Raw genomic sequence first — 18096 nt, 5'->3', positions numbered from 1 at the left:
GAAATGTGTGCACTTTGCAGGATGTTTGTGTTTTGCGAAAGCTACATTTTGTGAAATATCACTTTTTGTCAAATGTTGATGTTGCCTTTTATGAAACGTTCTTGTTCTGTTCTGTTCTGTGAAATGATCCAGCATTTTAACAATGTTGAGTTCTTTCAACTATTTTGTTGTGGCTGCATTTTAAGAAATGTTGTGGTTTGCAAAGTATCATAACTTTTTGTCAAATAGAATTGCATTGCGTAAAAGGTCATTGCATTTAAACTTAAACTTTATTCATTTATATAGCACCTTTCATGCAAAACATGCAGCCCAAAGTGCTTCACAGAGCAGGAGAGAACAGAAGCACACAACAATAGAAAAAGCCAGCGAATTAAAACCAAGCCAACAGACATAAAAAAAACTACAACAATAATTAAAGCTGCAAGCAGCAATGATCGGGCCCGAGCAGGTGCACACGTAGGGGTAGGCGTTGGACGCCGGCCAACGCGCATGGCACAGCACAGCTGTCCGTCAAGTGTAAAGCAGGCTGTGAGAATCCCATGTATATCAAGACATCATCATCAGGGTTTTTGAAAATGCATAGGGGGCACCACTGAGCCATTTAGCTGTGGCCACACACGACATTCTTTACGTACGTACAAGGTCTTCAGCGTGGACGTGTGTGGCAAGTTTCATGACCTTGCGACGATGATACGGTTTCCAACCACCAGCAGGTGGCGCCATAAGCATGTGTAAGTTTGGGCATATGTATGCGTTCTGGGTGGAGCCCAAGTGCAGCCTATGCATTTTTGTGTAGATTGGATAATGTATGTGGGAGTTATAAGCTTCTTTGTTTTTCATTGCGAGCAGTGGCCAGTCGTCAAACTTTGACACTTCGCCACGGCCACACCCTTTAAGGTTTGAGAAAGATTTTAGTCCCCCATGACGCTGTTTCACAGCTCAGGCCCTAAAAATAAGACATATAAAAACCACATTAAAACCTGTAAGGAGAATAAACACAGAGGGTGAGAAATTAAAAGAAAAGAAGGCAAGGCAGTGAATGGTGGGGCACCTTACGTAAAAGCTAGGCGAAAAAGACATGTCTTAAGCTTTCTTTTAAAAAAAATATCTACAGAGGTGCAATCCCTCAGATCCACAGGCAGACTGTTCCAGAGAAGGGGACCACAGTGGCTAAAGGCGGATTCCCCATATTTTTTTGTGGAGGTTCTTGTCACGACTAGGAGTCCAGCTGTTGAGGATCTGAGGGGCCTGCTTGGTTCATACCTCAGTAGTGTATCTGAGACATAGGTCAGGCCAGGCCATTCAGTGATTTAAAAACCAATAAAAGAATCTTAAAATCAATTCTAAAACTAATAGGCAACCAGTGCAAGAATTTATGTGAAGTTATGTGTGCCTTCTGTCTGGTCTATGGTGAATTCTTGTGTAAAAACATGTATTCTCTTATGCTGTTGTTTTGTACTTCAGAGGTACTGTAAATAAAACAAATAAATAAATAAAAAATGCACAACAATTGAAGTCTAAGGGAAAAAAGAAGAAACACAAATCTAAATTTGCACCATAGTGATAGATGTGAAGACAAACAAAATATTTTATTCAGAGGATGTAGGACCCACCACTTTTAGCTAAAGCAGCAACACAAAACCAAAACAAGTCCTCATATCAAACAGGTCAGTTTTGTTTGGTCTTTGGCAGCTATCGGCATACTATCATACTGGGCCATCAAGTGGAAAACTCTTCTGTGGGCAGACAAAGCAAAATTTGAAATAATTTTTTAAATCATAGACATAGCATCCTCCAGATTAAAGAGGACAGAAATCCAGGTTGTTGTCCGCACTCAGTTCAAAAGCCTGTATCTCTGATAGCATGGGTGTGTGTCAGTGCCTAAAAAGAAAGGCCATTAATGGCCAAAGGTACATACAGGTTTTATATTAGCATATGCTCCTGTAACATCAACAATGCATCTATAACATCTACTACATCATGCATGGTTTTGTAGTGGAAGAGTCTGGGTGCTGGACTGGCCTGCCTGCAGTCCAGACCTTTTACCAACTAGATTCTGAACTGTTAAGAAATAAACTCTCCAATTTTGGCTAGTCTTTTTTTTGGCTTCCTGTGATAGCCAGAATAGAATTTAAAAGTTAGATATTTCCCCAACAGAGCACTTTGCTCTCAGACTGCAGTTTTCTTTGTGGTTCCCAGAGTTTCTAAAAGCAGAATGGGAGGCAGAGCCTTCAGTTATCAGGCCCCTCTCTGTGGAACCAGCTGCCAGTTTGGCTTCAGGAAGCAGACACCCTCTCTACCTTTAAGATCAGGCTTAAAACTTTCCTTTTTGATAAGGCTTATAGTTAGGGATGGCTCAGATGACCCTGAAACATCCCATAGTTCTGCTACTATAGGCCCAGATTGCTGGGGGAGCTCCCATGATGCATCTCTCCTCCCTCCATGTACATATGACATCATTGTTGTCATTAACTTGTGTTTCTCTCTCAGCAGGTATCTCTGGCCTGGTGTTACGGTGCTTGTTGTCCCCTCTTTCCTGTCATCTCAGCCCCCAGCTGGTCGAGGCGGATGGCCACCCTTCCTGAGTCTGGTTCTTTAGGAAGTTTTTTCCTTCCACCATTGCCTCGTGTACCCTCAGGATGTGGGATTGAATTGAAGAGAAGTTTTGATGTGATTTGGTACTATATGAATTAAACTGAATTGAAGCAAATTGAATGGAGCAGCTAGAATCCTATATCACACAGGAATGGGACAACAAAGGTCCAGCAACTGGTCTCCTCGGTTCCCAAACATTTACAAACTGATGTTATAAGTAAAGGGGGTGCTACAAAGTGTGCTGCTGCTGTCAAATTCAAGATGACCTAATATTTTCCATATAATAGTAAAATCCTTAACTTCCATATTTCTGATTTTCTGAATTTTGTTAATAATGATAATAATAATAACAATAATGATAATAATAATTACAGAGACAAACAAGTTGAACAACCATGCACATTCGCACTCACTCATTGCGCTCCTAATGTCAATTGCAAAAATTCAGTGGGAGGATGTTGAAGTGCTCGGAGAAAACCCATAGATCCACGGGGAGAAAATGTAAATTCCACACAAAAAGCATTCCCGCTGTGACATGTCAGTGCTAACCACTGCACCATCATGTAACCCATTTATTAATCCACAAAGAGGGAAATCCTTTTCTTCCAGCAAAAGGATCAAGAACTGTTATCGGCTAGTAATCATTAGTCTTTGTAAAAAAAAAAAGAAAAGGAATTGTTAGCAAGAATTGCCTCTTGTGAAGTTCTTTGTTGTAGCGGCGCTGAGGAAGCCCTTTACTGAACATATTAAATTGTTTCAACACTGAGATATGTAGAGGGTGGGCAGTGTTGTCCACTATGCTCACTGACTTGTGCAACGTTCTTCTTTGTACAATCAGCTCCAGAGCAGTCCTCAGCACAGAACAAACCATCTCTATCAGTTTGTTCAGTTTCTTTGAGTCACAGATGCAGATGCTTGGAAAGGAGATTGCATTCTTAACCACAGACTTATGGAAGATATTCAACATCTTTCTACAAACACTGAATCACCAAAGCTTCCTCAACAAGCAGACTCTGCTATGTCCTTTCTGACAGCCTCTGTGTTCAGATAAACTCTCACGTATTTGTAGTTCTCTACCACAATGTTTCTTTAGTTTAAATTCAAGATGAGACAATTATTCCAGACTCCATGCTAGAGTTGTACTGGGAGTCTGAGGTGTACAGAGTGAAGTGAAACAATGGTGGTACAGTCCACTGTGGTGGTCCTGTGCTGCTGACCACCTTCTCAGACACACAACCCGTCAGGTTCTGAATTTTTTTTAAAAGCTGTGATCTAGTGAGCAGTTCAAGCTTGTCTATTTTTGATCACACATCCACAATGATGATCTAGGGAAGAAATGGTTTAAACTTCCTCCAGCTATTTGGTCTCGTTCCTGCTCAATACCCATGGCAGCTCCTCCTCAACTCCTCTGAAATTTGGAATAATTTTCCGGTTATTAGTTGGAATTTGAAAAGCTCAGTCAGCTGCTCCATTTGTAAACAACTTTTCATTTCAATCCCAACCAGACTGTTCAAGGAGGTTTTCCCCTTAATTGACACTTCCATATTGGATTTGATCAATCGGTCTTTGTTGACAGGATATGTACCTCAGACTTTTAAGGTTGCTGTAATTAAACCTTTACTTAAAAAACCTACTCTTGATTCAGAAGTGTTAGCTAATTATCGACCTATATCCAATCTCCCTTTTTTGTCTAAAGTTCTTGAAAAAATAGTTGCAGTTCAACTTTGTGATCATTTACATAGAAATAATCTGTTTGAGGAGTTTCAGTCAGGATTCAGAGTGCAACATAGCACAGAAACAGCACTGGGAAAGTTACCAATGATCTCCTCTTAGCCTCTGATAGCGGACTTGTTTCTGTACTTGTCCTGTTGGATCTCAGTGCTGCATTTTATACGATCGATCACAGCATTCTGTTACAGAGACTTGAACATGTTATTGGGATTAAAGGAACTGCATTAGGCTGGTTTAAGTCATATTTATCTGATAGATTGCAGCTTGTTCTTGTAAATGAAGAATCTTCCTCACACATTGGAGTAAGTCATGGAGTTCCTCAGGGTTCTGTGCTTGGACCGATTCTTTTTGATGACTCAGAACTGTCTGCTTTTAAATTCAGACAAAACTGAAGTTGTTCTCTTTGGACCTGAGCGCTTCAGGGAGAAATTGTCTAGTTATATAGTTACTCTAGATGGTATTTCCTTGGCTTCTAGTTCTACAGTGAGGAACCTTGGAGTTATTTTTGACCAGAATTTATCATTTGACGCACATATAAAACTGGTTTGTAGTACTGCCTTCTTTCACCTTCGTAATATTGCTAAAATCCGGAACATCCTGTCTCAGAGTGATGCAGAGAAACTAGTTCATGCATTTGTTACTTCAGGATTGGACTACTGTAATTCTTTATTATTGGGCTGTCCCACATATTCTCTGAAAAGCCTCCAGCTGATCCAAAATGCTGCAGCCAGAGTTCTGATGAGAACGAACAGGAGAGATCATGTTTCTCCAGTTTTAGCTTCTCTTCATTGGCTCCCTGCTAAATTCAGAATAGAATTTAAGATTCTTCTCCTCACATATAAAGCTCTTACTGACCGAGCTCCATCATATCTTAAAGATCTCATTGTAAGATATTTTCCTAACAGAGCACTTTGCTCCCAAACTGCAGGTTTACTTGTTGTTCCCAGAGTTTCTAAAAGTAGAATGGGAGGCAGAGCCTTCAGTTATCAGGTCCCTCTCTGTGGAATAAGCTGCCAGTAAATGTCCGGGAAGCAGACACCCGTTCCACTTTTAAGATTAGGCCTAAAACTTTCCTTTTTGATAGAGCTTATAGTTAGGGATGGCTCAGGTAATCCTGAAACATCCCATAGTTAAGCTGCTATAGGCTTAGACTGCTGGGGGACCTCATCTGTCACACCTTTCCTCACTTTGCTCTTGGCTTTCCTTGGCTTCTAGTTCTACAGTGAGGAACCTTGGAGTTATTTTTGACCAGAATTTATCATTTGACGCACAAATAAAACTGGTTTCTTGGACTGCCTTCTTTCACCTTCGTAATATTGTTAAAATCAGGAACATCCTGTCTCAGGGTGATGCAGAGAAACTAGTTCATGCATTTGTTACTTCAAGATTGGACTATTGTAATTCCTTATTATTGGACTGTCCCACATATTCTCTGAAAATTCCCCAGCTGATTCACAATGCGGTCTCTTTTCTGTCTTCTCAAACCCCAGCTGGTGGAGGCGGATGGCCACCCTTCCTGAGTCTGGTTCGGCCAGAGGTTTCTTTCTGTTAAAAGGGAGTCGTTCCTTTCCACAGTTGCCTCAGGTACACTCAGGACGGGAGACTGGACTGAAGAGAAGTTCTGGGGTAATCTATTATTGAAGTGCCTTGAGATGATATTTGTTGTGATTTGGCACCTAATAAATGAACTGGATTGAATTTGCATGGTAAGTGATCACAATACGTGTTAAAAAGTATCCGAGGTGCAACAAGAAATCATTCAAGCAGAACAGCTTCTAAACCAGAGTACAAAGATTTCACAAAAATCTATGTTTTGCTGGGAAATGGGTCAATAACACTGAGTACACTCAATATGATCTCAGCTGCTGCAACTTCCCGTGACTATGATGTGGCACATTCTAAATAAATTAGTTAGATGGTAGTTATACACTTTTTTTTTATGGAATTTGCAAATCATCACATTTAAATCATACATTACATTAACACTTATATTTTACACAGTACATCAAATTTTTGGATCTGGGCTGTAAATATCTCTTGTGGTTGTGTCGTGTTCTTTGAAGCAAGGTGAGTAAGTTTGACAGCAGAGGAATCCTGGCTCTGACACCAGTAACACACTTCATGCACCTCAGAGATCCATGCCAAATATAAAGACAACCGAAAGATTAATACAGCTTTCTGACAATAATAACAAACTATCATCATCATAAAGTACTTGTTGAAGGAAGCCTTATGGGAAGCTGGAACAGTACTGCAAAGAAAAGGCATGATGGAAAAAAAGGCCAGGAGCAGCACACATGGGGCCAGCAGCAGCATGGATGTCAGTCAACACAACGGGCATTATTGGTTTTGAAGCAGGCAGAAGACGACACATGATGGTACCTTTAAACTGAGAAGGTGGGAAGAGTTGCTGAACCAGCTCCGACATGGTACCTGGTCCAACATTAGAGAGACCCAGAGATCAATATTAGGGATCTACTAATACCATTTGTCTTATCTAATGTAACACCAGTAAGCTGCAAACAGTTGGAGAGCACTGGTCTACTGAAGCCCACTGATAAAAATCTTGACAGGATATCTGTAGTTGGAGCCTGTGTGCATTGTTGTCAATATCTGTGTGTGTCTCATTGTCCTCTTCTATGTCAATCCTCACCAGTTACTTAAGAGAGATCAGCTTCCAATAATGGTTTCCTCCCTTTGCCCTATGAACTGTAAAGCAAAGTGAGAGAGTTGCGTATGAAAGCAGGAATCCTTCTTTTACTGAAAATAAGTCATGTCTAATATTCTTAGCAACACTGTGCAAAATTGTTAACAACTTTATTGTTTTATAGTTGTTTAGATGAGACAGAAAAGCGTTTTTGAAAAAAAATTAAAAATTAAAATCACATATTTAGTATGTAGAGGATTTGTGGCACAACAGCTACTTTGGAGGTCAGTACTGGTCAGACTGTTAAGACTCAGATGTGCTGTTTGATGAGTCCAGAGGGACGTGCAGCTAAAGCTAGTTTCATACAACCAGCCTTTCTTTGTGTTAGCTAGTTCGACAAGATCTAATGTTTCAATCTACCATTATGGGTTTTTATGACAGAGGTTGTAATTTTTCCTCTTAAGGCCCTATCTGTGAACAAAAATGGGCATTTTACACTTCACTTGACACTTCTTCTGTACTAATACGCTAATCTCCTGACACTAAATTCGCTGAGCAGTTGTGTGAATATAGCGGAGTGAAGATTCTAAAAATAATCATTGAACCATCATCCTTTTCTTCACTGCCATGTGCAGATATGACAGAGGACGGCTACCTAAATTTTACTCCAGTAGAACTTGACTCTCTTGTTGACAGCACTATAGCTTCAATGCGTACAACACTGGACAATGTTGCCCCTCTGAAAAGGAAGGTAATCAGTCAGAAGAGGTTGGCTCCTTGGTATAATTCACAGCTGCGTTCTTTAAAGCAGCCTGCAAGAAAGCTGGAGAGACAGTGGCGTTCCTCTAATTTAGAAGAGTCTCAATTAGTCTGGAAAGATAGTTTAATAACGTATAAGAAAGCACTTCGTAAAGCTAGAACTGCTTATTATTCATCATTGATAGAAGAGAATAATAATAATCCCAGGTTTCTTTTCAGCACTGTTGCCAGGCTGACAAAGAGTCCGAGCTCTGTTGAGCCATGTATTCCTTTAACTCTCAGCAGTGATGAATCCATGAGATTCTTTATCAATAAAATTGTTTCTATCAGAGAGAAGATTGATGGAATCCTTCCCACTATTATCACTGATGTTTCATCAAGTAGAGCAGCTTTAGAAGTATCTTTAGAACCTGATTTGTATTTAGATGGCTTCTGCCCAGTTGACCTCTCTGAACTAACAACAGCAATAGTCTCTTCTAAACCATCAACTTGTATTTTAGACCCAATCCCAACCAGACTGTTCAAGGAGGTTTTCCCCTTAATTGACACTTCCATATTGGATTTGATCAATCGGTCTTTGTTGATAGGATATGTACCTCAGACTTTTAAGGTTGCTGTAATTAAACCTTTACTTAAAAAAACCTACTCTTGATTCAGAAGTGTTGGCTAATTATCGACCTATATCCAATCTCCCTATTCTGTCTAAAGTTCTTGAAAAAATAGGTGCAGTTCAACTTTGTGATAATTTACATAGAAATAATCTGTTTGGAGAGTTTCAGTCAGGATTCAGAGTGCAACATAGCACAGAAACAGCACTGGTGAAAGTTACCAATGATCTCCTCTTAGCCTCTTCATTGTAGTGGACTTGTTTCTGTGCTTGTCCTGTTGGATCTCAGTGCTACATTTGATACAATCGATCACAGTATTCTGTTACAGAGACTTGAACATGTTATTGGGATTAAAGGAACTGCATTATGCTGGTTTAAGTCATATTTATCTGATAGATTCCAGTTTGTTTTTGTAAATGAAGAATCTTCCTCACACATCGGAGTAAGTCATGGAGTTCCTCAGGGTTCTGTGCTTGGACCAATTATTTTTACGTTGTACATGCTTCCATTAGGTAACATTATCAGACAGCATGGCAAAAATTTCCATTGTTATGCTGATCATACTCAGCTGTACTTATCTATGAAACCAGATGAAACCAATAGGTTGGTCAGACTACAAGCCTGTCTTAAAGACATAAAGACCTGGATGACTCAGAACTGTCTGCTTTTAAATTCAGACAAAACTGAAGTTGTTCTCTTTGGACCTGAGCGCTTCAGGGAGAAATTGTCTAGTTATATAGTTACTCTAGATGGTATTTCCTTGGCTTCTAGTTCTACACTGAGGAACCTTGGAGTTATTTCTGACCAGAATTTATCATTTGACGCACATATAAAACTGGTTTCTAGGACTGCCTTCTTTCACCTTCGTAATATTGCTAAAATCAGGAACATCCTGTCTCAGAGTGATGCAGAGAAACAAGTTCATGCATTTGTTACTTCAGGATTGGACTACTGTAATTCTTTATTATTGGGCTGTCCCACATATTCTCTGAAAAGCCTCCAGCTGATCCAAAATGCTGCAGCCAGAGTTCTGATGAGAACTAACAGGAGAGATCATGTTTCTCCAGTTTTAGCTTCTCTTCATTGGCTCCCTGTTAAATTCAGAATAGAATTTAAGATTCTTCTCCTCACATATAAAGCTCTTAATGACCGAGCTCCATCCTATCTTAAAGATCTCATTGTAAGATATTTTCCTAACAGAGCACTTCGCTCTCAAACTGCAGGTTTACTTGTTGTTCCCAGAGTTTCTAAAAGTAGAATGGGAGGTAGAGCCTTCAGTTATCAGGCCCCTCTCTTGTGGAATAAGCTGCCAGTAAATGTCCGGGAAGCAGACACCCTTTCCACTTTTAAGATTAGGCCTAAAACTTTCCTTTTTGATAGAGCTTATAGTTAGGGATGGCTCAGGTAATCCTGAAACATCCCATAGTTAAGCTGCTATAGGCTTAGACTGCTGGGGGACCTCATCTGTCACACCTTTCCTCACTTTGCTCTCTTTTTCCCCCTGTTTAATTTCTCAAATGATATTATGTACATGTGACATTATTGTGGTTATTAACTTGTGTTTCCCTGTTCCAAGAGGTATCCTTTGAATGGTGTTATGGTGTTTTTTTCCCCCTCTTTTCTGTCTTCTCAAACCCCAGCTGGTGGAGGTGGATGGCCACCCTCCCTGAGTCTGGTTCTGCCAGAGGTTTCTTCCTGTTAAAAGGGAGTCGTTCCTTTCCAGTCGCCTCAGGCACGCTCAGGACGGGAGATTGGACTGAAGACAAGTTTCAGTGCAATCTGTTGGTTTCCTTAGCTGGGATATTGTTTTTGAATTGGCTCTATATGAATTAATTGGATTATGATTACAATGAATTGAATTCCAATTGGCTTGAATTGGACTATATTATTTAAGTGCCTTGAGATGACAATTGTCGTAATTTGGCACTATATGAATACAATTGAACTGAATTGAATTCAATTGAACAGTTGCTTGAGTTGAGGCAAGAGAGGAATGCTAAATTGTTATTTCTATTAATTCGTAAGCTAAATGTAAATAGACTGAGGTTGGTAAAATCCCTGAATCTATATAGTACTAGTATAGTAAATTTATATTGTACTCATTTTGTACAAAGCCACATTTACTCACTGACAAAAAAACACACACACGCCCTGGTAAACTTCATCAGGTGGACTCAGGAATCCAGAGATCAAACCACAGACCCCCTGATTGACAGATGACTGCTCTACCTCCTGAACCACAGCCGCATGACAGCTGCACAGAAAGTTCTTCAACTTTTAACTTGATACTGTAATATAAGTTTAGCTCTGACACTGTCCCACAATAAAGTGGACATCTTTGAAGTTACTGACCAAATCAAAGTCAAATGAATTTGTTGATAAAAGATTCTCTGCTATAGTGTGTAGCTTTCCTAATCCATGTTAGATCCAATATCACCTGTGAACAAAAGCAAACTGAGTAAAAAATGTATTAAAAAAAACCCATGGATAGCCCATCCCATCTCACCAAATTAATGCAGGGTTCCCATGGTGACACAACACATAGCCTATTACTTATTTTAGCTTAACTGCAAACCCTCATTGGTGTCACAATGTAAGCTTTTATAGCTTCTACAAAAATACTGCCTCAGCTTAGAATTATGTGAGTTGTTAATTCAACATGGAGTTCTGGTTAAAAGCATTGATGTTTGGGTCAGTTTAAAAATAACAGTGGATTCAATCATTTTACTGCTGGACACTGAATGAACACTGCATCGAGGCTTAAAATGCCAACATTTGATTTTCTGTCAGTTAGTTGATGTTTAATCAACATCAATCAAGAAGTTAAAATAAGATAAGATAAGACCAAACCCTACAAATCAGCATCTAAACAATAGGAGAGTGGAGCCGATGGAAATCTATACACTGAAACCTGATGGTTTTCCAGATGTGCTCAAAGCAAACACTGACAACATATCTAACATTAGAGGTAAAATGTGAAACACATGTAGATGCAGAATACAGCCTGGGAGGGTCATTGGTCCATCCCAAAGCAACACTACCATGCATGCTCACACTGTATAAGGAGGGCCGTGGGAGGAAACCAAAGAGAGAAAACTCACTAAAGCACGAGAAGAAAGCGAGTTCCTGTTATAAACTGGAGGATAGTGTGTAGATTTGCAAAATTTCTAACACACATGATGATACTGCATCTGTCCCATAATTCTTTTTTTTCCCGCAGGCACCTCTCTTTCTTTTGTTCATATGCGTCTGTCCACCTGTCCTTAAACACGGGAACTCCTCTTGTGTCATGTGTCAGGGAGCGAAGCCAGCTGGAACCTGTTTCTCAGATGGACATGAGGGTCGATTAGCAACATTACAGCCGGCACACGGTCATGGAATAACTAGCATTCAACGTGTTGGCTCCCTTCCTGTGTAGTTCGGTTGAAAGTTATGTTGAGGTGATGCCTATTTGTCAGCTCACCTGATGAGCGAGCACTGCTGAACGCATCAATATTTTCAACTGAAACACCTGCGTTTAGTGAGCACCATCACCTGTTCACATCACAAACGTTCTTTGAACAAGTTTACAAAAATGATACTTTGGTGGATTTTATATTGTGGGGTACAACAAGCACAACTGCAAGTCTGAAAAACAGAGAAAAATGCAAAGCATCTTACAATGTTAAAAACCTAATTACAGCAGGTTACCGGATCCGTTTCTCCTCACATACAGCATCACTGTTTATACCTAGTTAAAGTTAGGGCTTAGAACATTCACTCAACGTGGTGATGTGTGCCTAAAACACATGCACATACACATGAATGAAGGCACTACAGGGATGCCATTACCTTTGCCGCCTGTTCCCTGGCCTCCCGGTTTATTGTAGAGGTAGATTTCCCCATCAGCCAAATCACTGCTCAAATGAAAGTAGTGCTACAGAAACAAAAAAAAAGAGAGTGACTCAAACCCTGGAAGCTGAAACAACCTAGGTCAGCATTTATTTCATCCATCACAATTGTCAAAATGACTTTAGTCTCTGCCTTACTTCTGCAGAGCTCGGAACCACTCACATTTAAAATGTGGGCATTTTTCATTTAGATCACTTCAAAAGGAGCCGTTTGTAGTGCAAAATGTATCAAACTGTCATGGCTTCAGCAGGTATTTTTGGGTCACAAGTAGTGTTATAGTATGGTAGTGGTAGTTCTACCATATTGACTGGGTTAAAAAGAATTGCATGACTAAAAAAATACAATTTTCGACTAAAACTAGACTAAAATGTCATCATTGCTCAGACTTTTAGTCGACTGAAACTTGACAAGACTAAAAAGAGTATGAACGTGACTAAAACTAATAAAAACTGAAATGACAGCTTGACACAAAGACAAAAATTAAAACAGGCCGCCAGAAACAACACTAGTCACAAGGCTTATTTCTAAATGTCAGCTTATCACACAAGGTCATTTGAGAAATGACAGAATATGAATGCTTGCTTTTGTTATGGTCCCCTTGCTCTCTTAGGTGCTGACCCTCCTTCTACCTTATCTTTTTTTCCTGCTCTTTCCTCCCTCTGTCTTGTGTGTCTGTGGGCGGGAGCACCAACTCTATGTACCCTCCCAGAAGCAGGCATGGCTGCCTCAGTTTCTCCTGCACACCTGATCATCACCATTCATCTACTACAGTACTTAACCTGGATGCTCCTTCCACTCATCGCCTGATTGTTAATCTGCGTTGTATGAATTAACTCCGGTGTGCCTGCTACGTTCACGCTGACAAATCCTGCGGCGCTCTCGCTTTCAAGCAACACTAAAAAGAAACACTCTTTGCCATATCCCATTGTGTGTGTGTCCAGCAATTGAGTCCTTTGCACCACCCCTTTTGACAGCTTTAGTGTTTCATTACACACTTTCACCACCTTTAAGAGCTAGCAACATAGTTACTAGTGTTACATGTGAGTTAGTGCTATTACAAGTCATCCATGGATGAGATGGAAGCCATCATGGCCTTTTGCTGGACTGCATTGTGTACCATATTTTTTGGACCATAAGGCGCACTTAAAATCCTTTCATTTTCTCAAAAGTCGACAGTGCGCCTTAAAATGCAGTGCGCCACAATCCTGGTTGTGCTTTCTGACCTACAACCGATTTTATGTGGTACACAGCGCTCAAAAATCTGTCAAAATGTTTTAGCACGGCCTTGGTAAGCTGCGAAGCTGCACTGCTTGATGGATTGAGCATTACGGCCACCGTAGTCACGAGCCTCGCAGAGTAATACGATCTGTGCGTCAACATTAAGGTGTGTGCATTCATTCATTCATTTTCTATACCCGCTGTCCCAAAAATAGCTCCTGTTAAGAGACATGATTACGAAGTGGATTTCAAACTCAACGCTATCAGTCGTGCAGTACAACAAGTGAGTTGAATAAAGTTTGACTTATCTGACTTTTGTTTCATTTACTGCGCCTTATAACACGGTGCGCTTTATGTATGAAAATAGACCCGTTAGCAGTCAATCATTGATATTGCGGCTTATAACCCGCTGCGCTTTATAGCCCGAAAAATACGGTAATATAACAGGCTAATCCTGCTCAGTTGGGGAATAAACCAGTAGAGAAAATAAACTGTGAAAACAGAAGACAGCATTTCAGAGTACAACTCTTTTGTGAATATTGTTTAAAAGTGAGTAAGCTATTTAACTTGTGGTCTAATGCTGCCATCTTAGAAATCTATTGTGACCAACGGTCAGTAACATGCTACCTGCTGGCTACTTAAGTTAGCTCCCAACCAGCAGTGGCAGCTAAACTAGCAGTAAAAATGGTCACCACATTGCCATGCTTTCAGTGCTACTTATTTTCTATAAACTTTATACATTTTATGGCAACCACTTTCCAAATAAAATAGTATTTAATAGTGGACATTTCCCACACCCACAAAGTATTGCACACAGTAGTTTAATTCAACATGGTGTCTTCCCAGGTCGCCCTGCTGATGTTCAACTTTGACTGCTGACCACCTGGTTAGCTCTAATCTACCCTGACCATCATAGACTCATCAAGTGGTTCTAATTTGGCATTGCCTGTCATGCTGGTGCCAGTTGGTCCTTTTAAAAATGATTATTTTTGGGTGAAAAAAAACGTTTTTGAACCTAAAATACCTGAAAATTTATAACCTTAAATTTGAAAAATTTAAACTTCATTCAAACTGATATAAATATTGCTACACTTTTTAAAATTTAAATTTAAAATGAATAATCTTTTTTCTAAAAAAGTTTTTTTTTTTTTTTCCCCAAATGAACAAACATTATAGCTTCAATTTTTCTGTATCACTGAATTTATATTATTTTCTTCTCAGAGGATTTATAACCAATCTTAAGAGGGTTACATGTCACAGCTGCAACACATCGAACAACTTCAATCTGACAGAAGTCAGTCGGAGCTGTACCTTGAAGTGGTGTGCTGTGTTGCTGTCAGTGTACTTGGGTACATGCAGGAAGATGAGGAGGTTCTGCCTGAGGTAGTGAGCCACAGCCGGCAGCCAGGGAAGACAATACTGCGGAAGGCTGAAGGTCATCACCTCTGTGGCTGGAGATCCCGATGGCTGGATGAACTAAAGAACACACCGACAGAAAAAGACGCAGCTTTTAGAAATCTTAAACTGCCACGCCCACATTAGAACTAACAGATGAGAAAAACAACAGTTTACCTCCACATCAGCTGGTGTCAATTTGCAGTTCCTAACAAGCATTACAGTGATGATGTCCAGGGTAGTCTCATCCAGACGCTTACGCAGCACCTTCACCAGCTCATCTGTGATCTCTGGACCTGAATAAATGGTTAAAAGGGCCCAATAAGAGACAACCGAAAAAGTTACAGGTTGTCTTATTAAATGCTCCTCATAAAATATTTGTGTGCCTCTGTGTTGACAAACTGTGTGGTGACACTGTCAGAACTATCAATGTGTAATGTCATTCTTACGGGCACTACCCACAGCTTGTGATCATAGGTGAAGGTTGGAATGTAGATCAATGTTAAATTGACAACTTCACCTTTTGCCTTAGCTCTCTCTTCACATCAACAAACTGATATAAAATCTACATTTATACAGATGCCATCAAATTACCACTCCGACCTACCCAGTCTCGCAAACAATAACCCAAGACACATAAACCCCTCTAACTGAGGCAACAACTCACTCCCAAACTAGTGTGCCAATCCACTCTTTTCCAAGTGGGTATCACAAGCCTCTAATTATGGCTTTTTCACACTCATCAGCAAACTGCCCCATTGGTGGTGGAAGTCTCTGCATTAGGGCTGCAACTAACGACTATTTTAATAGTCGACGAGTCACCAACTATTCAAACGATTCATCGACTAATCGGATAATTATTGATTTTAACTTAAAGTTAGCATGAAGTTGCTTTAATTAAATGGCAAATGATAATAAACACAAGAAAGATGGGAACTTCAAAGAAAAATGCATCTTTTATTCAACTTTGCTGCTGATTCATACAAAAAGTAAATAAAAATGTTCTATCTAAAACAAGTTATTATACTGACTCAGTGGGGGCAGTCGCCTGTTGTGGGTGCACATCTGCTTCTTTTGCAGAAAGGGGTCCATGGTGGCTCTCTTCTTTGGACTGAATGCATTTAATTTAGAAATATTTGTCAGGCGTAATGTTAAAGCTCTCCTTTAAAGCGAAAAAACGCTTATAAAATGTACAATGTACATCAAAGTCAAAAAGTATTGGCTTGAATGTTACTTGAATCTTACCGAGGCTCCGTTTCGTTCAACTGCCCGACGTGCTTTCTCTTTAAATGTTCGTGCATCACCGGGGTGCAGCCATCATACGCAAGGTCTGCTTTACAGACTTTGCAAGTAATCTTTTTATTCGCCGTATCCAGGCTGAAATGCTCCCAAAATTTAGAAGTTTTGGTATGCCTAACTAATGTGTTGGACGCCGCCATTTCTGTGTAGTGTACGTTACCGTGAGACGCTATTGTCCATTTGCGACTCTCGGCAGAGATTGTAATTAAATGCGATGCCTCACTCTGTTGGAAAAACACGTCTGGCAACAACAGTCGACAATGGAATTCATTGTTTGTTTGTTCCACGTCATCTGACAAGAACAAAGACGAAGTCCTGACTCACCTGAACTGGAAATCCCATGAACCTGTAAGCCTTAGTTATGCCGAAAATTCTGTCCTTTCAGGTCATGGATAGAATAGATGGAAGTTTGGGAGATTCCTTAAAAACTTTTTCTTCCACCACCAGACTTTATCTTGAGTTGTAGTACTACATTCCGACTGTAAACAGTGTTGGTGAGGCACCACTACCCCTGCCCAGGTTATCTAAAGTTTCCCAAAGGCTGACTAAAAATCATGTTCCAACTCCTCAGACACTTCACTCACCCAAGGTTTTGCTTTATCAACTGCCTAAGCCATATTCCGCTTGGCCTGTGTGTACCTGCTGGCTGCTCCCAGAGCTTTAAAAGCCAACCAAGCTCTGCAAGACTAAACCCTTAGGTTAAGAGGTACCTTCTCTTCATTTGTCAACAATGGGTTTGGGGATTGTTGCCACAACAAGAACCAACCACTTTACAGACGCAGCATCATACAAGCATGCTTGAGTACACGGAGCCTGTTAAACATCCTTCCCTGATCCAGTTCAATCCAAGGTGGTTAGTTCAGCTCCTCCCCTCACCAGCCATGTGTCTTCAACACTCAAAGCTAAAGACATATGGCTGCAGATCTGATGATCTCATTTAAAATTATTCATCAACGTGCAACAAAGGGTGTTATAGAGCCAAGTGCACTTATGAAAACCCCTTTGCTTAAACTTCATGTTTGTTATGGACAAACTACTACCAGCACATGAATTCAACAACAAAATACCAACTGGGTCCATATCGAGAAGGCCATTTCTCCCTATATGTCCCTCTGTGCCCAACCAGACCCCATGGCCAAAGACACAACCACCAGGCACTCCCAATCAAGTCTCTCTAGGCCCTGGTACCTAAAATATTAAGGGTTTCTGAGCAAGGTCAATTTTCTTTGGGAGACCCTACTAGAAACAAACTTCCTCTGACAACATAGCTCATAGGATCAAAAGGCCACACAAACCTTTTACACCACAATAAGGTGACTTTCTCATGGAGTGGCCAATACTATACATCAGAATAATAATTACTGATTTCTAGCATGGTAATGCCTTAGCAACAGAAATGTTTTTTTCCTGTTTTTTCCCCAATTCAAATCCAACTGGTGTGTTCCAACACACCAGAAACGTACACTGCAGGGAATGTGACAGTAGGTGGTACTGCGCATAATACGGTAGGGGCCAGGCTGTGCAATGTCAGCTGCTGAACCCACTGTTCAGACCAAGACATAATCAATAATTGGTAGCAGGCAAAATTATTCATAGTTATTGTAATTAGCTGGGATTCAAGGCCATCTCCACTAACATTATGTAATTTTATTCATTCTTAGCCTTTCATATTTTGCAGAACTAACCTGCATTTCCCACTCCATGCACGAGAAGCAGGATGTGTTTGTCTACTTGTCCAACCGGTCGAGAGCCCTCCAAAGATGACCTGGAGCCCTGAGGAGATACAATTAATATGTCAAAAATGTGGAAGAAGGGTAGCAGGTATATTGGTTGACAGGAAACCTATTAATCATCCAATAATGGATTTATTTAAGAAAATATCGGGGCTAACTAAAGGGCACGTCTCCGCAATTTATAACAATTTGTTGGAACATATGCAGACCCCTTTAATGA

The 18096-nt window shown here is 40.3% G+C and overlaps 1 protein-coding gene across 8 annotated transcripts in view; it reads right to left on the bottom strand.

The window, feature by feature from the left end:
* szt2 (SZT2 subunit of KICSTOR complex) overlaps positions 1–18096 on the bottom strand; it is a 137923-nt gene that overhangs the window by 56853 nt on the left and 62974 nt on the right. For all 8 annotated transcript variants that reach the window (XM_072390189.1, XM_072390193.1, XM_072390196.1 and 5 more), the window contains 4 exons: positions 17829–17916; positions 15022–15140; positions 14761–14925; positions 12172–12256 (listed from right to left, as the gene is read on the bottom strand). In XM_072390189.1, the coding sequence (XP_072246290.1) occupies positions 12172–12256; positions 14761–14925; positions 15022–15140; positions 17829–17916 (457 nt within the window). The remainder of the gene's footprint in view (positions 1–12171; positions 12257–14760; positions 14926–15021; positions 15141–17828; positions 17917–18096) is intronic.

This window comes from Leuresthes tenuis, unplaced genomic scaffold (assembly GCF_036924035.1).
Source record: "Leuresthes tenuis unplaced genomic scaffold, fLeuTen1.0.hap1 SCAF_7, whole genome shotgun sequence".
NCBI classification, from domain to species: Eukaryota; Metazoa; Chordata; class Actinopteri; order Atheriniformes; family Atherinopsidae; genus Leuresthes; species Leuresthes tenuis.
This window is presented reverse-complemented; position numbering and strand designations above follow the sequence as displayed.